Source organism: Cibotium barometz, chromosome 25 (genome assembly GCF_041138505.1).
Source record: "Cibotium barometz isolate CiBa-2024 chromosome 25, ASM4113850v1, whole genome shotgun sequence".
In the NCBI taxonomy this organism is placed as follows: Eukaryota; Viridiplantae; Streptophyta; class Polypodiopsida; order Cyatheales; family Cibotiaceae; genus Cibotium; species Cibotium barometz.
The window spans coordinates 31,427,547-31,451,820 of record NC_141070.1 but is presented as its reverse complement, the minus strand read 5'-3'; the positions used below and the strand labels follow the sequence as shown (position 1 = coordinate 31,451,820).

The 24,274-nt window shown below is 46.8% G+C and overlaps 1 protein-coding gene across 2 annotated transcripts in view; it reads right to left on the bottom strand.

Moving 5' to 3' along the window:
* Positions 1–339: 339 nt before the first annotated feature.
* The window catches only part of LOC147624470 (double-stranded RNA-binding protein 3-like), a 49,045-nt gene continuing 25,110 nt past the window's right edge, over positions 340–24,274 (bottom strand). For both annotated transcript variants that reach the window (XM_086819472.1, XM_086819471.1), the window contains 3 exons: positions 1,626–1,891; positions 1,283–1,508; positions 340–1,102 (listed from right to left, as the gene is read on the bottom strand). In XM_086819472.1, the coding sequence (XP_086675598.1) occupies positions 645–1,102; positions 1,283–1,508; positions 1,626–1,891 (950 nt within the window). In that variant the 3' untranslated portion in view covers positions 340–644. The remainder of the gene's footprint in view (positions 1,103–1,282; positions 1,509–1,625; positions 1,892–24,274) is intronic.

The window sequence follows — 24,274 nt, the reverse complement described above, 5'->3', positions numbered from 1 at the left end:
CTGCACTTGCTTCCTGACACATTGTGGTAATTTTCTTTCAGGGGTTGATGGCTGCAAGCCCAAATGTGAGTAAATTAGGAACACCTACTAGCAAGCGGTTTAGAGACTGTAAGATTAACCTGTTTACAGACACATCACAACTACAAAAAAAGGGAGGGTTTACAAACAAAGGCTGTTGAGAGCCAAACTGGTATAGAGTAAGTAAAGATGTTAGCAGTATGAACAAAACAGAAGGCTAGATGAATCCATAAATCACACCTCAACTGCAAGAGCCCAAAAACATCAAGAAAACCCACAAACCAACAACATGCACAACACATACTTTTGAGAAACACGTGATCAAGAAACTGTCTCCAAAGGGTTGGCTTAATAGAGATCTCCCAAGACTATGCTCTCGGTAGGGACTTAGAAAAAGCATACTTCGGCATCAAATGCCCTTTTATAAGGACTACAATCAAAACAGTAGAAGCAAAAGCGAAACAGACGTAGCCATGAACCAGTGTCCTCGATTATAGTCTCTCCAAGGTAGCATTCTCGCAGAAAACTCAAGTTTTAATACTCGGTCAGTTGTCAATTTGGGGATTGGGAACAAAGATGAGCTTGTCAGGTCCAACATAGAAAGGGCATTCTAACTAAGCTGAAGTTTATTGTCCTTGGGCATGTGGAGACTGCACAGGCTGTTCGCTGTGGTTTGGACTCGATGGAATCTTTGAGTTCTCAACAGTAGACGGTTCTGCATTTGAACATGGCAGCTCCTGTTCAGGGCGTTTTGGCGTTGCCGTGGTGATCCCTGGAATCTCAGCACTGCCTGCTGTCAGTAAGGAAGCAGATCCATTTGTCTGTTCCAGATTATCCACTTGCCCATTGGCAGGATCAGCTTCATTGGCTAGTTGTTGGACGTCTCCATTGGCAAACTCCCCGACCTTTTCAGAGTTCAACTTCAGCTTTCTTCTGTGTTTTTTGTTTCCTTGCGGACCATTACGCTTTTTCTTGCGCTTGGTTCCAGATTTTGACTTTGCAGACGATCTAATTGATGCTGAAGGGGTACCATGTTGGCTCACAGAAGGGAGCTGATTCTCAAAAGCCTGCAAAGGGGACCCACCTGCATGCACCCACTGAAGGTATAGCTCGCTGGATGCAACCCTTCACAATGATCTACTATCTATTTATAACCTAAAAATTTTGCAGAATTTATGCCAAATCAATTTAATAGCGTACTCCTGCTAATAGGGAGAATATCTTAGCAAGCACGCAGCTCTTGGACGTGGGGTCGGACACAAACCTGGATCTGAAAAAATTGCTATCAAAGCAGTCTTTGCAGCCTTTATCTCTGCTTCTTTCTTGCTTTTGCAAGCCCCTCCTTTGTAGTGTACACCTGCAATCTCTACCGTAGCACTGAATGACGGCGAGTGTGTTTCACCGGACTTCACTAGATTGTAGACTGGCAAAGGCAACTTGCATTTCTGTGCATACTCCTGTAGAAGATTCTTGCAAAGTCCAGACTCATGCTGCATTCCAAATTACTAACTCAGATAAACATCAAAAAATATAGTGTCCAAATAAATACACGAGACTCAGAATCACACATAAATGAAGCACTCTACGTGAGGGGCAAAAAAAAGCACCAAAGGGCCAGGAAAGGCGGTGCTTGTGTCTGGTTTGGTTGCCAAAGCTGCCAACGCCACCTCTGCAGCTGCATGCTCTGCTTTCTTCAGATTCCCAAAGAATGCCGGTGATTCGTAGATTTCGCCTTGCACAGTTACCAAAGCTTTAAATTGTGGCTCATGTGAAGGTCCCTCCTTCGTGATATTATAAACTGGTGCTGGCAAACCAGCTTTTTGAGCGTATTCCTGAAGCTGACTTTTGAACATTGGAAGCTCCTTCGCAAATCCTAATGTAACAAAGGATCTCTCTCTCTCTCTCTCTCTCTCTCTCTCTCTCTCTCTCTCTCTCTCTCTGTGTGTGTGTGTGTGCGCACGCGCGCGTAAGTGCAGTGAGCTCAACAGCTGAGGCCTACTAGGCCAAGGCAACCCTCCACAAGATCTGCAAGATACTCGAAAGGTGCAGGGATGCTCCACCACAGTGTATGATATAGAGATTATATAAGGTCATAGATGTTGGGCCTACACATTGACTGCCCCTCCCTCCCTCAGCCAAGGCCTACTAGGCCAAGGCAACCCTCCACGAGACAGCTCGAGATCTGCAAGATACTCCAAAAGTGCAGGGATGCTCCACGACAAAGTGTATGATATAGAGATTATATAAGGTCATAGATGTTGGGCCTACACATTGACTGCCCCTCCCCTCCTCAGACAGTGGACATGTACCCAAGAGCTATTTTTCCTACCACACCACATGTCTCAGCCACTACAGGACTACTTTTCCACTTTGTGACATCGTCCTTGCAGTATGGACCTTTCATATAATAGTTTATCTAGGTACGTAGTGTTGGGATTCCGGGCTCAATAGGTGTAAACACCCCCTATGTGTGCAGATAAGAAAGTGTGCCATGTGTCATCAGTTCAATGTGTGTGTTTGATTGATATGGGTAAAAAGATAAGGCTTCAAGCTTACAAAAGCATGTACTTGGTGAAGGTTCAACATATCAATCAAATCATCATCGAGTCGTGCAATCTAGCTCACTCTACAGCTTTGTCCTCTCTCTCTCTCTCTCTCTCTCTCTCTCTTCTCACGAGGGTGGAGCATTGAGCAAATGCTTTCCCCCCCCTCAACCACCCCCCCCCCCCCCCCCCCCCCCCGCGCAATGTCCCCCGTTAGTTGAACTACCTCTTATGTCCAACATCGAGTCAATCAAGATGGCGCTCCAACAAATCTCCCCACAGCCTTTGTGAAAATGTCTACACAATTCTTTGTTGTCGGGCATAGACAAGCTCCACCTCTCCATTCATCATAAGCTCACGCACGTAATGATATTGTATCTCGATGTGCTTCGTTCGAGCATTTCTTGGCAATCACCATGCAACTCTTATTGTCGCAAAGCAACACTGTCGTTGTAATGTGCATGACATGGACATGCTAATCTCCTTGCTAATCCCTGAAGGGCAACAGATAAAAAGGACCAGATTATGGAGCTACAGCAGTTAGCATAGGCAAGGAAGGCTTTGTGGAGGGACCAAGTTCCTGTTGGCCAGCATATGAGAGGTTAAAGAGAGGAAGTCGGCAGCATGGGAATTATTTGTGTCCAAGGACCTGGCCAACAGCAGGTTGGCCAATCCACAAGTGCTCCAAGGGCCTATAAATAGCAAAAAGCTGGACTCATTGTAGGAATTCAGTCCCCTAGGGATTGAGTCAATAGCCTAGGACACTCGAGTCAAGACAAGCTTTTATGGGGCAACCAATGGCTTGCCAAAGTTGTACACCTTTTTGTACTATATTGCTATACTAAAAACTCAGCTATCTCTCTCTTCTCTCTCCATCTCTTGCTTGCGTTTTGCATCAGCATGTTCTAGGAAGGTGTTTGGGGCTGAAAGAAGACTCCTAGAGCTTCCACATGCGACATTGGTATCAGAGCTTCAAGTTGCTTCTAAGATACTGTTGCTGCTTAAGTCCCACCCACCCTTACTGCATCGCACATGGATGAAACCATCACACGTGTCTTGATCTTTTGGTGGTGTGGTGACCACGCAACATTGTATCAGTATCAAGTTTAGCAATGCTAAACACTAATCGTGTCCTAGATGAAGGTGCGCAATCCAAGGAGAGTAACACAAGACATGGGAGAAGTTCCCAAGAGGTTGGTTGGTGGTGCTCCACAAGACCCAAGGGGAACGGCAATCCTGTGAGTCGGATGCCACTTGGGCATACCAGGAAAGGCTTTCAAGCAACGGTTCCAAGGGAGGATGATCCTCCAAGGAGTGGAGTGAGAGTGCTAGACTCAATACTCGGGAAAAGAAGACCAAAGAAAGTGTTTAGGGACAAGGCAAGAAGGCAAGGAGACAAAGTGGGGCAAATGCACATATCTTCATCAAATTTGGAGTAGAATAGGAGAACACGATAGAGTTTTCAGCAAAAAGGTTGCCATGAAGGGAAGGATGACAGGTTTGCAAGTCCATGAGGAGACAAGGGGATGATGACAGTCATCCAGGTCAAAAGTTGGAATCCCGTCATCAAGTTTAGCAGAAGTGGATGTCATGTGTATGACATGGACATGCTAATCTCCTTGCTAATCCCTAAAGGGCAACAGATAAAAAGACCAAATTATGGAGCTACAGCAACTAGCATAGGCATGGAAGGCTTTGTGGAGGGACCAAGTTCCTGTCGGCCAGCATATTGTCAGAATATGCAGCGGAAATGATGACCAAATCTGGGAACACAAGAGCAAAAACGCAGGCAGAAAAAACAGCACAAAAAGAGAGAGATGTAGGCGTGTAACTCTGCTCTGATATACACAAGAAGATCCCGAATATGATACAAATGAGGTATGGGGGCTGAGGACCTATATATACTCCCCTAGAGGGCAGTCGGCCAGCATAAGAGAAGCCCACGACTGATAAAAGAAGTCCACGACTGCATAAATGCAGTCGGCCAGCTCTCTGGTGCCAAAACCTGATCAAAACCAGTCGGCCAGCAGTAAGAGTGCCCACGACTGATAAACATCCAGTCGGCCAGCACTGTACTGCTCCTGGCACCCTCTGGCAGCCCTCCCAAGCCTCAGAAAAATGGGAAAAAAATAGGGGAAAAATACGGAGTGTGGGGAAAAATGGGAAAACACCTCATAAGGGCGGGCACACCCACAACAAAGGCCCTGGTGTATAAAACTAGACAGGAGATGACTTCTAACACCCCCTCTCAGCTCCTGGCTGTGTGACCAACCACTGGGAGCTGGGGTGCCGCCTGAGCAAATCGTGAGAGCGACTTCGTGAAGAGGTCCACCGTACTGTCCTCCGTCGAACAGAACTCCAGCAAGATGTCATCAGCAACAATCTGTTCACGAACAAAGTGCCTCTGGATGACCAAGGGTTCCTCCAGTGGAAGCCCAAACCTGCAATGTAACCTCCTCATGCTCCGTAAAACTGCTCCTGGGCCATAAGTAGATCTCCTCGTGTCCGGATCTCCTCCCCAAACCGAGTCACTCCAACCGTGGAGTCGGACTCCATCCAACAATCCCCCTCCTGTGTACAAGAGTCCATGATCCTTCGCATGCTGCAGAAACCACAGGAAACGCAATCCTGCCTCACAAAGAGACATCTGCAACGAAGAGCTCAACAACCTCATCAGGAAGCTCCCGTCCAATCCGGTGTCCATCAACCAGATCAATGAACCATACAGCTTCTGAATCACAGAGACATCACACTGCTCACAAGGATCAACACCTGTTACGGTGCACAAGCAAGTCCTGGAAACCTTCTGAAGACCACGCAAGGCCTTCTGAAACCTGTCAACCACCCCCTCTGAATCCGGAACCACAAAGCCTGGAGAAACCACCTCCTTCTGCAAGTAATCACCTGTCACCTGCCTGGCTTTCCGAGAGGTCCCCGTGGAAAGAACATCCTCAGCCTGGAGAACTTCCTGCTGAAGAGCCTGCAGCTTGTTAATATGCTCCCGCATCGTCGCCGACTTTGCAGGGCTCATAACCCGCATCTGTACTTCCAAGGAAATCCTCTTCATGGGCGATACCCTGTTGTACAGAGAAGCCAAATGCTGCCATATACCTCTGGCCAGCGTCATGTGCTTTACATGATTGATTACCTGTGGTGTGCAGTTGAGGAAAATAAACGAACGGACCCTGGCGTTGACGCGATCCCACATCTGCGTCTGGGCCTCCCGGTCCTTTCGGGTTGACGGTAACTCCCCTTCCTCTACTTCCGGCCGTGGAACACCAACAACGACGAAATCGGCGAGATCGTAGGACTCCAGAACGGATTCCATCATCACCTTCCATATGCCGTAGTTGCTCCCGTCCAACTGACGGTCCACCGGGAACGTGGGGAGTGTCAGGATCTTCACATGTCTCTCGGCCATCTCAAACAGATCTGCCATCGCGGGGATGTACTCTGAAAAGGGTGGGTGGGTGGGAACAAAGAAGAACTGATACCTGCAAGTGGCTGTCCAGCAAATCAGCCCGCCTTCCTCTTGCTTCTCCTCTTCCCGAACAGTCCAAAACAGTCCACCAATCAGCCACAAAACAGCCCCCCTCTTGCTCACACAAATCCCAAGACCTATCTAGAGCCTAGGCTCTGATACCATGTCAGAATATGCAGCGGAAATGATGACCAAATCTGGGAACACAAGAGCAAAAACGCAGGCAGAAAAAACAGCACAAAAAGAGAGAGATGTAGGCGTGTAACTCTGCTCTGATATACACAAGAAGATCCCGAATATGATACAAATGAGGTATGGGGGCTGAGGACCTATATATACTCCCCTAGAGGGCAGTCGGCCAGCATAAGAGAAGCCCACGACTGATAAAAGAAGTCCACGACTGCATAAATGCAGTCGGCCAGCTATCTGGTGCCAAAACCTGATCAAAACCAGTCGGCCAGCAGTAAGAGTGCCCACGACTGATAAACATCCAGTCGGCCAGCACTGTACTGCTCCTGGCACCCTCTGGCAGCCCTCCCAAGCCTCAGAAAAATGGGAAAAAAATAGGGGAAAAATACGGAGTGTGGGGAAAAATGGGAAAACACCTCATAAGGGCGGGCACACCCACAACAAAGGCCCTGGTGTATAAAACTAGACAGGAGATGACTTCTAACACATATGACAGGTTAATCAAAGGACATCGACAGCATGGGAGTTATTTGTGTCCAAGGACCAATGTACCATCAAACTTGTACTTGGCCTTCCAAACCAATTTGGTGCCAATAACCTTTCATTTTGTAGGATGATCCACAAGATCCCAAGTGTGGTTTCTCAAAATTGAGTCGTATTCTAACTCCATGGCCCCCCTTCACCTCGGATCTACCAATGCTTCCTCCAAGCTGGCTGGCTACTATACTTTCATTATCTCATCCATCAAAGACCATCAGACTTGTACTTGGCTTTCCAAACCAATTTGGTGCCAATAACCTTTCATTTTGCAGGATGATCCACAAGGTCCCAAGTATGGTTTCTCAAAATTGAGTCATATTCTGACTCCATGGCACACCCCTCCAGTTCGGATCTACCAATGCTTCGTGGTTCCTGTACTTTCATTATCTCAGCCATCAAGGTCATATTGACAATGTGAGCAGAGGCCCTCATGTGCTTCTCTATTCTCTTGGATCTACGAACAACTACTAGCTATTCTATGATATCCTAAGGAGCTTTCCCATCCAAAAGCTGCTTCACCCGTTTAGGATATGGCCCCTTCTATGGTGTCGCAAGCTTCTCGTCTTCATCATCTAATTAATCCACCTCTTGTGGAGTTGGTACTGTCATCACTGGTGGTTCTGTCTGTTAGGCTACTTCGTCATTGAAGGAATATATATATATATATATATATATATATATATATATATATATATATATATATATATATATATATATATATATATATATATATATATATATATATATATATATATACACCTAGATGAATCCAAGAACATGCCCAAATTCACCTTATAAGAATGTGCAATTTATAACCTCATGGTAGTCATCCACAAGACAATAAACCATCAACTTCATCATGCATAGTATGGACTGGATACTACGACATTCCCACTAACGTCATCAATGCCCAATAGTGGGTGTAGAACTTGGTATCAATATATGCTCCCACACCCCCCCCCCTGCACACACATACACACACTTAAGAGCATACATTCATACAAAGGTCCGTATACTGAGTTTCTGTTAGAGCTCCGGAGCTACAGGACAGACTCAGCCATAGCCTAGCACTAATGATCATAACAAATAGAAAGAATTATTACAACAAAAAGGTAGTTGATAGGGCATATGCACCACTAAAGATAGAAATAATTAACACAATATCAATCGGTTGCAACTTGGACGAAAACTTGACAATGTGAAATTTGCATGTCCACTAATATAACATAAAGATATACCTAGATGAGTCTAGAACATGCCCAAATTCAGTGCAATTTATAACCTCATGGTAGTGATCCACAAGACAATAAACCATCAACTCCATCATGCATAGTATGGACTGGATACTACAACATTCCCACTAACGTCATCAGTGCCCAATAGTGGGTGTAGAACTTGGTATCAATACATGCTCCCACACACACCCCCACGTGCACACACACACACACACACACACACACGTAAGAGCATACATTCATACAAAGGTCTGTGTATTGAGTTTCTGTCATTTAAGGATAGTGTGGATGGAGCCTTCTCCTACACCTCTATCACTAGTGGTTCTATCTGTTGAGCTACTTCTTTGTTGAAGAGTAGTGTGGACAGACCCTTCTCCTCCACTTGATGAGGCTATTCCTCAAACACCACATCACAGCTAACAATTATCTTCTTTGCCTCTGGGTCATATAGTCGGTAACCATTTGACTTCTTATTGTACCCCAAGAAGATACACTTCCTATCATAGTCACAGGGGACGGCGGGGACGGAGCCTAGGAACGCTGGGACGCCGAAACGGGACGGCGCAGGGATGGGGACGGACGGGGACGGACGGACGTCCCCCGACGGGCGTTTCAAACAGGGGACGGCGCAGGGACGGGGGACGGCTGTCGGGGACGGCCTGTGCGGGGACGGCAGAGAGCCGTTGCGCCTGCGCCTGCGCTCGTTTCTAGCCGTTGCGCCTGCCTGCCTTCGTAGCCGTTTATGGCTGTTGGGCCTGGGCTCTTCTAGCCGTTTATGGCTGTTGGGCCTTGGCCCTCTCTCTCTCTCTTGCCCTTGAGGCTTTCCTCTCTCTCTCTTGCCTATCTATATAAGAGCCCACCTCTACAAGGCTACAAGCGCACACAAGTTCATTGCTCATTGCTGCTTTCAAGGCTCAAGCTTCTTGAATCTTCTCTCTTCCAACTTCCAAGTTCCAAGCTCTAGGGCCTAGGCTCTCACCTCTCCCTCAAGCCTCTTGAGTCTTGACTCTTCCAACTTCCAAGCCTCTAGGCTCTCTCTCTCTCTCTCTCTCTCTCTCTCTCTCTCATTCCTCAAGTCTCTCTCTCTCTCTCTCTCTCTCTCTCTCTCTCTCTCTCTCATTCCTCAAGGCTCAAGAGTCAAGCCATCTTCAACCATGGCATCCTCCTCACGTGCCGGGGCTTCTCGTAGAAGGACAACGGGATGGACATGGTGGGAGGAGGTAAACTACACCACATCCGTTCATGGAGGCGGTTCTCGGCCATGGGTATGCAAGCTTTGCCCGTACCGGCGACAGGTGGCGCCGACAAAGTGCGAGCCCACCTCTTGCATGAGAGTGGGCATGAGGTGAGGTTTTGCACGAATGTCACGCCCGAGAAGAGACGGGAACTTCTTGACAAGCTTAGCGTTACGAAGCGGTCGAAGCGACAAGAAGGACACCACGAGTGGCCGTGGATCCTGCGATGATGGGGAGAGGAACTCAAGCCTCTACCATGGAGTCATGTGGTGGATCGGGATCATGCACACCATCACCTTCGCCATCAAGTCAGAATGTTACTCCATCCACGACACCGGCACCCTCCATCTCCACGGCCTCTCAATCATTATGTGGCCCATGGCGACAATCTACACTTGGGGAGAATTGGAACCCCAAGTTGAAGGAGGAGGTGGATATGGCGGTGGCCCGCTTCTTCTTCCACGACCACATTGCCTTTCAAGCGGCTAGGTAAGTGCAATCGATCATTGCCAATTCATCATTCATGTTTTCATCATCCTAGTCCCCTTCTCATTAGAATATTACTTTCTTGAATAGGTCGGAATACTTCAAGGTAATGGTTAAGAAGATTGGGGAGTATGGCTCAACCTATATGCCCCCCTCATCCGAGAGCTTGCGCACTACATTGCTCGACAAGGAGAAGCGCATTGTAGAGCAAGCGGCCGACAACACAAAGCGGCAATGGGAGAGGAACGGAGTCTCCCTAATTGTGGATGGATGGAGTGACACCCGCAAGAGGAGTATTCACGGCATGGTTGCATATTCCCGTGGAGAGATGTACTTCATCTCATCTCATGATGCATCCGGCACTGGGAAGAGCGCGGATGTGCTTGCGGCGGAGTGGGCTACCACCATGGAGATCGTTGGCCCCGAGCATGTAGTGGGCTTTGTTGCGGATGGGGAGCCTTCCAATAGGGCGGCGGGAGCTATTCTCCAAAGTATGTATGGACATGTCACGATGTCCTTTTGTATGGCTCATTGCCTAAACAACCTCCTCAAGGACATCGGGGCATTACCATGGATCAGCCCGCTCATTGAGGAGGCCAACACCATGGTCTCCTTTGTCCTCAACCACCAAAGACTTCAATATGAGTTCAACAAGAGGTCCTGTCTCTCTCTCCTCAAATATTCCGACACCCGGTTTGCCTACAACTTTCTCATGTTGGGCCAGTTGAAGGATTGTAGTGGTGCTTTGAGGGGGCTTTTCCTTAGCGACGAGTTTGTCGCCATGCAAGAGTCCCATACAAACACTGGCCAAGAGTGTAGGCTACGGGCGGATGATGCCTCTTGGTGGGAGCGTGTGAAGACCACAGATGCTATGGTGAGGCCCATAGTCCACCTGTTGAGGATTGTAGACGCTATGCAGCCATGCATAGGCAAGGTCTACGAGGCCATGGATCGCATGATAGAGAAGTTGAAAGACTTCGTGCCTGACGAAGACAGATACGAGGAGATCCATGCCTTGTGTCTAGGAAGGTGGAATTCCTACTACTCTCCATTGCATGCAGCAGCTTATGTGGTGGACCCTGAATTCCAAGGCAACAAGCAGGAGAGCGACCGAGAGGTGAGCGCTGGATGGAGGATCATCTTGGATCGTCTTGTGCCTGATGCATCGGTTAGGCGCAAGATCAGGGACCAGCTTTCGATGTACATGTCATTTCATGGCTCTTATGGCTGTCATGATGCACAGGTTGACCGCTCCAAAGTTGGTGCTACTCTATGGTGGGAGGACTTTGGTTCAGATGGACCGGAGCTGCAACAGCTTGCCATCTGCATACTTAGCCAGGCCGTCAGCTCCTCTTGCTTGGAGCAACTTTGGAGTACCTACAGCCACATTGCCTCTAGGAAGAGGAACCGACTCGGGGTAGAGCGTGCCAATGACCTTGTCTTCGTCAGCGCGAACTTGTGAATGCTTTGCAAGAGCGTGACCAAGAAGGCAGATTCCTTCACCGAGTGGGAGATGAGTCAACAAGAAGAGCAACGGGAGGATGAGGTGCAGGAGCAGCATGCCAGTGAGGATGAGACTGAGGATGAGCTTGATGCTTCTTTGGTAGCCGCACAAGCTACCCATGACCATGAGGCGAGCACTTCACGTGGATGATCATTCATGGATCATGATTCATGGGCCTTACTACTTAGCTCTAGCCTCTAGCCTCTAGTCTTCAGTACTTTTTTGTCATTGACTCATTTGAGTCCGTCCTTGTATTTTGCCTCCTTAAGGCTTAGTCCTGACTCTTGAGTCATGACTCATTTTGTATCTACTTAATGATTAATATGACTCAAAATCTTACCATTTTAGTGTAAATTTGTGCTCATTTTGATGTACTTCCAAAGTAGAATAAGTGCAGAGTAGAAAAATTTAAAAAAAAAGGTATTTTTTGAGTGCCGTTCCCTCCCCCGTCCCCGTTCCCTACTTATGGCCGTCCCCCGTCCCGTCCCCCGTCACCGTCCCCCGTCCCTTGTGACTATGCTTCCTATTCTTGGAATCCCGCTTGGTTCTGGATGAGTATGAAACATACACAAACAATCACAACCGAATGTCCTGAATTATGCAATTGAGGGTTTCTTACTAAATAAGCTTCTTGAGGTGTCATACACTTCACTGCCTTTGTGTAACTCCTGTTAAGGATATGCATAGTAGTGTTAACTGCCTTGGCCCAAGAAGAATTATGTTATCCTTTGCCTTTGTGTATACTTTACGTCATCCCCATAACTGTGCGATTCTTGCGCTCTGCAACACCATTTGTTGTTGAGTACAAGCAACCGTCAAACCTCTCTTGATCTCATGCTCCTTGCAGTATATGCATTAGATTCACCTGATGTGAATTCTCCTCCTCGATCTATTGGAAACTTCTTTAGCCTCTTTCATGTCTCATTCTCTACCAAGCTATGCCATATTTTGAATTTTCCGAAAGCTTCAGCCTTATCCCAAAGAAAATACACCCACATCTTGCTACTAAAGTCATCGATCAGCAACAAGAAGTAGGAAGAACCACCCAATGCAGTGGTTGGCATTTTACCACATAGATCTGTATGTGTAAGCTCTAGAGAAGTCTTTGCACGATTATTGCTTTCTTGTGGAAATGCATGCTGATGCTACTTGTCCATCTTACAAGCTTTACACACATCTGACATCTTTGATAAAGCTGGTAAATGTTCTACAATCCCAAACCTTTGCATCTCTTTTAAGACTACAAAGCTCAAGTGCCAAATCTCTAATGCCATAGCTTGCTTGTCCCAACGTCGCTCAGGCTGTAAAAACCGACAGCTCATACAAGTTGTTGCACCGGATTCCTCTCCCAACGACATCACCACTGGCATCTACGATGACTCCTAAAAGACTAAGAGAACCTTCAAGTCACGGTCAGCTATGACCGCAACTAACAATAGATTCCTCTTGATGTCTGGCACTTAAAGGACATCGAGCAACTTCGTAGTATCACCATTGCTAGAAACAAAAGAAATGGCACTTGAACCCATGGTTGGGCATTTGACATCATTCTCGACCGCTACCAAGATGAACTCCCCCACAAGCTTGACCAGCCCTTTTGACTGATTATACGTTGGGATGCTCCACTGATTATTCAGGAACCATCGGATGCTAAGGAACGTTCTATAAACAGCTCCAATTCCACTTCAGCATTGTTCCCGGACTCCTTCAAAGTGTCATTCTTCTCATTTGCTTCCTTCGGTCTACATGATTTGACCACATGATCAAGCTTGTCGTAGTAGAAACACTTTGACTTTGATTTCTTCTTCTCAGAAGCATTGGGGTTACCAGAGCCCATCCCCTTGCCTTTCTTTGCATTTGCAGGAAATGTAGCATCACTACTATCTCTGGCTTTGAAACGAATCTCCTCCTCCACCAACATTGCACCGAACTCCTCAAAAGTAAGAGCACTTGCGTGTTCAATGAGGTCACTAAACTATCATACTTCGAGGGCATTACTCTGATGCACCTATGTGCAAGTTCCTCACTGATCTTAGTGAACCCACCGCCGCCACCTAATCTTGCAAACTCTTTATCCGCGATATGAACTGCTTTGCTACTTCTCCCTCAGAATCGCTTTCTACTACAAGCTGATTCTCAAGGTTTTGAGTCCTTGTCTCATACTAGTTCTTTAGAACTTGCCATGCTTCAAAGTCATCACCGAATCAGTGACGCTCGTGACGATGGCACATGGCATATTTGCATTCCTTCGCCTCCATGGCAACGCGAGAGCAAGATCTGGCGATATGGTCTGTAGTCAATTTATTGGATCGGAAGTAGGGCCCGGCTTTGCATCAGCCCCTATTGCAATTTCCCAAAACTCAAATGAATCAAGAATAGATATAATCTTGAACTTCCAGAGAGTGTCATTAGTCCCATTCAACCATAGTCACAGGGGACGGGAGCTTGGGACGCGGGGACGCCGTCCCGGGACGCAGTAGCAACGGGGACGGAAGGGGACAGACGAACGTCCCCTAGAGGCGTCCCTCACAAGGGACGGGGGATGAGGACGGTTACTGGCCGGGGACACTATGGGGGACGGCAAAGAGCAGGGGTGCTCTCCAACGGTCGGTTTTCTAGCCGTTTTTCGATCGTTTATGTGGCCGTTTGGGGACGTCGTCTCCTCTTGCCTTGACCCTTGGCCCTTGCCTCTTCTCTTGAGTCTTGCCAAGTTGCCTATCTATATAAGAACAAGCACACACACACCTTCAAGCCTTCAAGCCTTCAACTTTCAAGTCTCTTGAGTCTTTGGCACTTTGCTTATTGCTCAAGCTTCAAGCGGCAAGCCACACTCTAGTGACTAGTCTCTAGTATCTACTCTCTCTAGTCCCTTTCCCTCGAGCCTCTTCCAACTTCCAAGCCAAGGCTCAACCACTCTAGTCTCTAGAGTCTCGACTCTACTCTCTACTATCTAATCTCTCTCCCTCAAGCCTCTTCCAACTTCCAAGCCTCTAGGCTCTCACACAAGCACTCTAGCCTCTAGTCTCTCTCCCTCAAGCCTCTCTCCCTCTCTCAAGCCATCTTCAACCATGGCATCCTCCTCACGTGCCGCGGCTTCCTGTAGAAGGACGACAGGATGGACATCGTGGGAGGAGGTTGACTACACCCCATCCGCTCATGGAGGCGGTTCTCGGCCATGGACATGCAAGCTTTGCCCGTACCAGCGAACGGGTGGCGCCGACAAAGTGCGAGCCCACCTCTTGCATGAGAGTGGGCATGAGGTGCGGTTTTGCACGAATGTCATGCCCGAAAAGAGACAAGAACTTCTTGACAAGCTTGCCGTCTATGAGACAGTCGAAGCAACAAGAAGGACACCACGAGTGGCCGTGGATCCCGCAACCATGGGGAGAGGAACTCAAGCCTCTACGATGGAGTCATGTGGTGGATCGAGATCATGCATGCCATCACCTTCACCATCGAGTCGGAATGTTGCTCCATCCATGACGTCGGCACCCTCCATCTCCGCGGCCTCTCAACCCCTGCGGTGTATGTTGAGCAATCTCCAAGCTTTGAGGTTTCGGGATCAAAGGGGATGGTTTACAAGTTACGGAAGGTCTTGTATGTTCTTAAGCAGGCTCCCAGGGCTTGGAAACAGAAGATTGATTCCTTCTTTCTACGGAAAGGTTTTTTAAGCTCAGTTGCATATCCTAACTTGTATCTCTTTCGAGAACGCAATATGGTCACGTTGATTATCCTTTATGTGGATTATCTTATTCTCACTGGCAGTCATGTGGAGCACATAGCTGTGATGAAGGCTGCCTTGTCAAAGGAGTTTGAGATGACCGACTTTTGGAGATTTGGCAAACCCAGAGGGGGTTCTTTGTTTCTCAGCAACATATATTCATAAGTTGCTGGAGACCTTTGGGATGGAGAACTGCAAGCCTATTTCTTCACCGATGGACCCGAATACCAAACTTACAGTTAATGATCCTTGTGAGCAAGTTGATGCCTCCTTGTATTGGAAGCTTGTTGGTTTATTGATTTGGTTGCTGAACACCAGATTGGACTTGACTTTTCCACTGGGGTTGTTGAGCTCATTTATGCAGAGACCTTTGAAGACTCATTAGGACGTAGGATTGCGGATCTTGCGGTATCTGCAGGGTACAAAGGATCTCGGACTCTTCTATGACACTAGAGGGGAAACGAAGGATTAAGTCAGACTCCAAGGTTGGAGCAACTCAGATTGGGGAATAGATCCAGACACGAGGAGATCTACATCAAGCTACAGATTTACCCTTGGCTTAGGAGCTATTTCTTGGAGCAGCAAGAGGCAACCAACTATTGCCTTGTCTTCTACTGAGGCAGAGTATCGGGCTGCTTGTGAGTGGTGTGGCTGCGGAGGTTACTTAGCGAGATTGGGTTTCCACAAAAGGAACCCACGGTCATCCACTATGATAACCAGAGCTGTATAGCTATTTCTCGGAACCCGGTCTTCCACGCTCGGACCAAGCACATAGAGATACAATATCACTTTGTTCGTGAGAAGATTTTGGCTGGCGACATCTTGCTTGTTTATTGTTCAATGGAGAACAATACGACTGACTTCTTCAGGAAGTCTCTAGCTCAGGCGATGCTAGGCAGCACTCCAGCTCACTGGATTGGTTCCACATCCAGGAACTGAGAGGGGGTGTTAGCAGTCATCTCCTGTATGTACCATATTACTCAGTAGGGAGTGAGGGCCTCTGTTGTGGGTGTGCGTGCCCGAGTTAGGAGTAGTCTCCATTTTTCCTCATCTTTCCATTGTTTTCCCAATTTTTTGCTAGTCGCAGGGGACTTCTTGTGCTAGCTAACTGATCTAGTCCTGGCCAACTTGTTTTATTCAATCGTGGACATGATTGTAGCCTGTCAATTGTTTTTGGACTGGCCGACTAGCAACATAGGGTGGTATAAATACCACCCTTGCCCCCCACTTGTCATTGTACCAGGTCTTGTGTATATAGCAGAGTTTATACAGCTTCTCTCTCTCTCTACACGTCTGCGTTTTCTTTCTCACAAAAATTGTCTCATTTTCCGTTGTGCATTCCGGCACATCATCCCCTTGTTGTAACTTGCGGCACTGCCCGGGGGACTAGGGCCTTTGACACACTTGTTGATACCATCAATGCATTTCAAAACACTTAAACATGGCCACAACCTTAACACATATCCATCATCACTTTGCATAAGACATAAAAGCTGGACAAAACATCCACAAATGCTGAAAATGGATCTTGCACATGTGACACCACATAGAGGCCGGAATGGGCCGACCCCCCCCCCCCCCTTGGAGTATTTTATTACCCAAGGAGAATAATATCATGTCCAAGCTTTGAGGGCCTTACTCTCCCCACGGGAGATGCCGGATTATCCATAAACAAATGCCATAACACAGCCCAACATGAGCCTACCAAGCCGGAACACAGGCTGTAGAAATGCCAAGCCAACAATATAATCCATATACCTCCGTGTGGGTACTGATTCTTCCCCAAAAACCACGGGTCTTCATGCAATAGAGTTGGTACAGCAAGTACAACTCTCCATTCAGCCGGTACAGTAGGTACAATGGCTGGTACAACGAGTACAATGGCTGGTACAATAGGTATAGTGGTTGGTACAACCGGTACGGTGGCTGGTACAGCAAGTACAGCAAGTACAAATGCTAGTACAGCATGTACAGTGACTAGTGCAGCATGTACAGTTGCTGGTACATCAACTACAAAAGCTGGTACAGTCGATACAATGGGTGGTACAACAAGTACAAGGACTGGTACAGCCAGTACAATGGTTGGTACAGTAGGTACAAAGGCTGGTACAGCAAGTACAGTGGCTAGAAATCATAATAAATGATTAAATACCCTTGCCTTCAGTATTTCTTCGCGATGGAAGCCTCCAAAACAGTCCCCAACAGCCGGTATTCTTCATGGGCAGCCTTCAAGAGAGAGAGAAAGAGAGTAGCCATATTAGGGAAGCCTTCAACGATGGTAGAGGCTAGTGTGTAGCATGAGAGCCTCTATTAATGAAGAGAGAGGACTCCAATTTATAGATTTGGGCCTCCCATGAGCTAAAATGGCAAGAGAAGGCTACAATGACAAGTGGAGAGCCACACAATAGCTGAAGTGACAAGTGTGAGGCCACTTGTCTCACTTTGATCCACTTTATAACAAGTGTCAGGCCACTTGTCAATGAGATAATCATATACCAATGAAAATCACGAACCAGGTGCTAAGACACTTAAATAAGTGCCATGCACAACAAACTAGTGCCTCACACAGAAACATGTGCTATGCACACAAACTGGTGCCATTCAAGAGGACAAACCATGGTGATAGAAAAGCTGGTTCTCCATAGTTCTGGCAATCCTTTCTCCCAATCCCAAAGGTTCCCATGTTCTCCCATACAATCCCAACTCTGATCAACAAGCATGGTGTGGAAACAATGAAACACTCACTCCACAATCGCAACACGAATCCACGTGTATGGTGGAGTATTCATTGAATTGCCCTCTCACAATCCCAACATGAATCCACATGCATGGTGAGATGAACAATGAACCTCTTTTGTGTTTCTTGTTTGGAGATATTGAAAGCAGGTAGGTATATACATGTGTTTCTCTCTCTCTCTCTCTCTCTCTCTCTCTCTCTCTCTCTCTCTCTCTCTCTCTCTCCCCCCTGTGTTTTCACTTTCCCATCTTTCGCTGTTCATTCCTTCACTTTGTAATGCAAACCCTAAGGTTTCTACTGACTCTACATGCATGAATGATTCTCTCCAAGTGGATTAAGGGACTTGACTGACTGACTGACAGACACTCTAAGACTGAGGAATGACCTACGTAGCTCGTGCCTAACATATCTTGGACTGAGGATTACAATGGGACCATGGCGTACGACAATATCAAATCCTAAAGGGTCCTACTACTGTACAATGAAGCACTGATGATGAGCCATCTTGTCACCATGCACTACAGTGTAGAGTGCATGTGACATTTCTTCTATTTATCTACAGCTCAATACCTGGTGCCTTTTCTTGAGCCAACTTCAAGATCCCTATTCCCAAGCTTTCATCCATCTGTCCATGTGTCTAGGCATGAATTCCATCATGTGAAAAGAGCTAGGAGGTCCAAATAGTTATAGAAACTCTCCATCAACCTCATTAACAAAGCAAGCCGCTCATCATCGTTAACATCATCGTCAAAAGTCCTAAATCACTCATCTCAAAGGTGAGAGCTAAATCTGATCGGAGCTATTCAATCTTGTCAAGATGTGAGCCATTGATCAATAAAACATCAACATATAAGACAATCAAGCAGAGCAAAGCATCTTGAGCAAAGATGTAGACATTGTTGTCTGCAAAGCATCTCTAGAATCCAAGGAAAAATAAAGAATGCATCAATCTTATCATACCACGCCTTGGGAGCCTGTTTCAAACCATGAAGGGCTTTGTGCAATCTGTATACCTTACCCTCATGTCCGGAAACCTGAAAACCTTGAGGTTGTTCAACATACACCTCCTCATGTAAGTCAACATTAAGAAAGGGAAAGTTGACATCATTTGGTAAACCAGCCAGTGCTCATGAGCAAAAAGAGCAAGGACTGTTCAAATGGTGGTGTATCTAGCTTCAAGAGCAAAAGTTTTATCATAATCCACACCCTCAATCTAAGAGTACCCCTCCGCAACCAATCTGGCTTTATGTTTGTCCAAAGATCCATCAACATGAAACTTGGTCTTAAAGACCCACTTGACCCCAATGACATGTCGATGCAGAGGCCAGTCCACAAGCTCCCATGTACAATTCCTCTCAATGGAATCAATCTCGGCCTCCGTGGCTGCTTGCCACTCAAAAAAAGCAAGAGCCTCTTTAGCTGTAGTACGCCCATATAACTATATCATTGTACTCATCAGGGCGAGGTTACAAGAATGACGAAGCTGTTGTAATCTCCAATCCCGTGTCAAAGATTGTGTTGAAGAATCAACAAGGTGTTGAAGTTCCATATCGGAGAGATGAGAATCACGAACGGTGATTTCCAGTCATTGTGGAACCTTGGGCGCAATCCTCCGTTGCACATGAGTAGGAGGAGAAGCCAGGGAAGGAGGGGGTGGAGAGGCAGGGGATAAAGAAGTTGATTGTGGAGAAGTTGGTGGTGGAGTTGGGGTGGCCGAGGAAGAAGAAAGGACCTTGATGGTCAGCTCGGGATGAGAGCGAGAATCATCTGATGAGGGTTCAACAAAGTGAACATCGCGAGAAATCACCAAGGACCGCGACTCCAGATCCCATAATCTGTAAGCTTTGGAATGAGAGTTAGTGGTGGGGGTCCGAGGTAGAGACAGACTCAGCCTAAACATCGACTCTACTATTTCCCAGGAGTGGTTGACCCTTGTTCGAGACCCGAGAACCCCCCCCCCCCCTCTCGAGTGACTTACTAGGCATGATATTCTCTTGGCAATCCATGGCACAGAATCACCAAGGACCGCGACTCCAGATCCCAAAATCTGTAAGCTTTGGAATGAGAGTTAGTGGTGGGGGTCCGAGGTAGAGACAGACTCAACCTAAACATCGACTCTACTATTTCCCAGGAGTGGTTGACCCCTATTCGAGACCCGAGAACAACCCCCCCCCCCCCCTCCGAGTGACTTACTAGGCATGATATTCTCTTGGCAATCCATGGCACAGATGAGAGCTGTGCTTTGCTCACTTTTCTATTGGACCCCATGGTAGATTAGAGAGAGAGCCTCCTCTGGATGTATCCAAGGAATTTGCGCTTCTTAGACTTGGGATCACATTTGGATCTGTCAGAATCAAGGATATAAACATAGGCATCACACCCAAAAACCTTGAAATGAGAGACGGAGGGTTTCTATCCAGTAAAAGCCTCCTCTGGAGTCATATGAGAAACCGCCTTTGTAGGTATGTAAACTGGATTCCCTCTATTGTCAAAAGTGCACAGCGGAAAGCGTGAGACATAGGTAGAGAGAGAGAGAGAGAAAACGAATCTGCATAATGATGAAGAAGCAATGATACAAACACCCGTGTGCAAGGGGTGGTCCCCGTAAGTGAGGGAATGATGAGCAACTCCCCTGAGGGAGGACCGGGGCTTCCAAGTGATGGGAGAAGAATTAGGGTTTCATGTGGAAGACATACACAGAGAAGAAGGGAGAGAGAGAGAGAGAGACATATGTGGAGATAAGTCAACTCATCAAGTGTGAGTGCGTGACTCCCCTATCACACATGTATATTTGCTCAAGTACACATAGTGCACTTAGTACATTAAAAGTACTAAGTGTACTATGTACTATAAAACTTATGGGCTAGTACACACTATAAGGGTGGGCATAATGCCTTTACCCCAACAACCTCCCACTTAAAGGCAAAGTGCCCTTAAGTAAAGGAAAAGAAAAAAAAAACAGCATGTACATGATAATATACAAGGCCATATCAAGGCTGAAACTGGCCTCATCCAATGCCCATCAAGTGTCTGCAATGAGCAAACCGCTCTGGAGGCAAACTCTTTTTCAATAGATCAGCCGGGTTGTCATCCGTATGAATCTTGACAAGCTGAATTTGCTTGTTCTCTATCACCTCTCTGATGAAGTGATACTTCACATCCACATGCTTCGTCTTTGCATGAAAGACAGGGTTCTTTGCCAACTGGATGGCACTCTGACTGTCACAATGCAACAATGGAATATCCCCTGTATAACCCAAATCAACCACTAACCGAGATAGCCATAATGCCTCCTTGCAAGCCTCTGTGGCTGCAATATACTCGGCCTCTGTAGTAGATAAGGCAGTGCACTTCTGCATCCTGGATATCCATGACACAGCACCTCCTGTGAATGTAAACACATAACCGGTAGTAGACTTCCGGTTATCTGGATGACCGGCATAATCCGAATCCGTGTAACCATGCACTAATGCATCCTGTTTGCCAAAGCATATGCACATATCCTGTGTGCCCTTCAGGTATCTCATGACACCTTTCACTGCTTCCCAATGCTTCTTGCCAGGTTTGGCCATGTATCTAGAAACCACTCCCACTGCAAATGCAATGTCCGGCCTGGTAGCAACCATGGCATACATGAGACTGCCACAAGCTGAAGCATACGGAATTTTGGCCATATCAGCCCTGTCACTATCCGACTGTGGGCTGTCCATAGCACTGAGTTTCACATATGGAGACAAAGGAGTACTAGTCTTCTTCCCCCCGTCCATATTGAACCTCTGCAAAACTTTGCCAATGTATTCCTTTTGAGACAAATACAACACATGCTGATTTCTGTCCCGAAGTATCCGCATACCCAAAATGTGATTTGCATCACCCAAATCCTTCATATCAAAGGTCTGATGCAGTCTCTTCTTCAAGGCATCCATCTCTTTACGAGATTTCCCGGCAATCAACATATCATCAACATATAAGATGAGGATCAATAGACTGCCATCCAAAGCTTTCTTGGTGTATAAGCAGTGATCTATGTCACTCCTCCTGAAATCCTCGGATTTCATGAATGTATCAAATTTATGATACCATTCCCTTGGTGCCTGTTTGAGCCCATAAAGACTCTCTTTCAGCTTGCATACAAGCTTCTCCTTTCCATTCACTGCATAACCCTCTGGCTGTTGCATATATATCTCCTCATGGAGATCACCGTGAAGAAAAGCAGTCTTCACATCCATCTGAATCAAATCTAGATCATCATGAGCAACCAAAGCTAATACAGCTCTAAGTGTGGTCATTTTGACCACTGGAGAGAAGATCTCATCAAAGTCCACACCATATTCCTGCTTGAAGCCCTTAGCCACTAACCTGGCTTTGTATCTTGGCTTTGCATCAGGTGCAACTTTGAGCCTGTAAACCCACTTGCATGGCAAAACCTTCTTGCCTGTAGGCAAATGCACCAACTTCCATGTTCCATTTTTGTGCAGAGAATCCATCTCTGACTTCATAGCACGCTCCCAAAGAGCCTTGTCTGCCCTCTGTAAAGCCTCCTTATAACATGAGGGCTCCCCACAGTCAGTGAGCATCAAGTAGTCAACCCCTGGAACAAACCTGTCAGGGGCTCTCGAGGGTCTTGTGGACCTCCGTACCCAATGACCATCATTTGCAAGTTGTTGTCCAGCCTGCATATCACCTATTGGTGGCTCCTGTTCCATGCCATAAGGTTGAAAGATCATGCCCGGTATCTCCTCTAACTGTGGGATATCCATAGGGATATCTTCTGCCATCTCTGGCTGTCCATTTGGACCATTTTCAGCACCATTTAAGGGCTGGTTTTGCTGCTGTAATGGCTGATTTACAGCCCTTGGTTGTTGTCCATGATGTCCATCATCATCAAAGATGACTCTGCCATGCTCCGTTGCCTTGCAGGCTCCTTATACATGCATGTTTCATCAAAAATGACATCACTGCTGCGTATAATCTTTCTATTCACTGGATCCCAAAGTCTATACCCCATTTCACCTCTGTCACCATATCCTAGGAATATGCATTTGTGAGACTTAGGATCAAGTTTGGTGCGTATTTCCCTGCGTATGTGCACGTACGCAACGCAACCAAACACTCTCAAGTGCTTGTAGGACGGAGGCTTCCCTGTCCATACATGCTCTGGCACTTTCCCACCAAGCCTCGTGTTAGGTGACCTGTTTATAAGATGAACGGCTGTCATAACAGCTTCAGCCCAAAAGCCATGAGGTAATGCAGCATGTGACAACATAGAACGGACCTTCTCCTGAATGGTCCTGTTCATCCTCTCTGCTGTCCCGTTTTGTGGAGGATCATAAGGAGTAGAGAGCTCCCTCTTGATGCCTTTAGCATCACAAAAGTCCTGAAACTGTTTGGACATATACTCTCCACCATTGTCGGAACGCAAAGCCTTCAGTGTTTTACCAGTTTGATTCTCAACATGAGCAACAAACTTCTCAAACACTGAGAATGTATCACTCTTCAAACGAAGAGGATAAACCCACACCTTGCGTGTGGCATCATCAATAAAAGACAAAATATTTTGCCCCTCCCAAAGAAAGCTGAGGCATCTCATATACATCTGTATGCACAAGCTCTAACTGAGCATCTTTCTGTCCGCTTTTTGATATGTTCCTTCTTGCCACAATAATGGCATTCCAAATCCTTTTTGGAGCGGGACTTGCTCCTTCCCCGTTCTTGGCTTTTACCCCTTTGCTGGGATCTCCCACGTGCATTCATTGCATTGGACTTTCCAACAAAATTGTTCTTCCTGTTCATCTCCTCTTGAAGGAGAGCACCCTCCACATCTGCATATGACAGCATAGCATTTGAATTGCTAGTGGCTGTCCTGAATGTGTCCCAACTCTCTGGCAAAGTGCATAAGAGAAAGGTGGCTTTGAACTCATCGTCCATTGCCAACTTTTGATTGATGACCTGGCTGACAACACCATTAAACTCATTTAGATGGGCTGTCATAGACGCCCCTTCCTTCATTTGAAGACCTATGAGTTTCTTCAACCAATACACTTTGCTTGAGCACTTTGCTGGGCATACAAGTCCTGCAATCTTTGCCACATTCCCCAAGCTGTCTTCTCTTCACGTATGCTGAAAAGTAAAGAGTCTGACATAGACAACATGATGGTAGATCTTGCCAGCTCATCCATATCTTCCCATTCTTCAGCAGTAAGAGAAGCGGGCATTACACCCCTTTCTTTGATAGGCTTGTGCTGCTTCTTCTGGAGCAACACATTATAGCACTGGGTTTGCCAAATATCATAATTCTGTGAGCCTTCAAGTTCTTGATGTGAAGCAATGAAGAGCTCTCACCTGTGGTTGCCATAGCAATATGCAACCTTTGACACAGTCAATGCCTGACTCCCTGCAAGATGTGCAAACACTGCACCAAAAGCACACAAAATGCTCACAGTTGTTCTCCCAAAGTTTATCTCCCACTGCGGAAGCACAAATGCAACTCTACTCCCACTGTATGTGATAAAATCACCAAAATCTGGTTGCTGCAGATTTAGGACAGCACCTTAGATGTGCTCTGTTCCCCTTCCAAAGTACTGT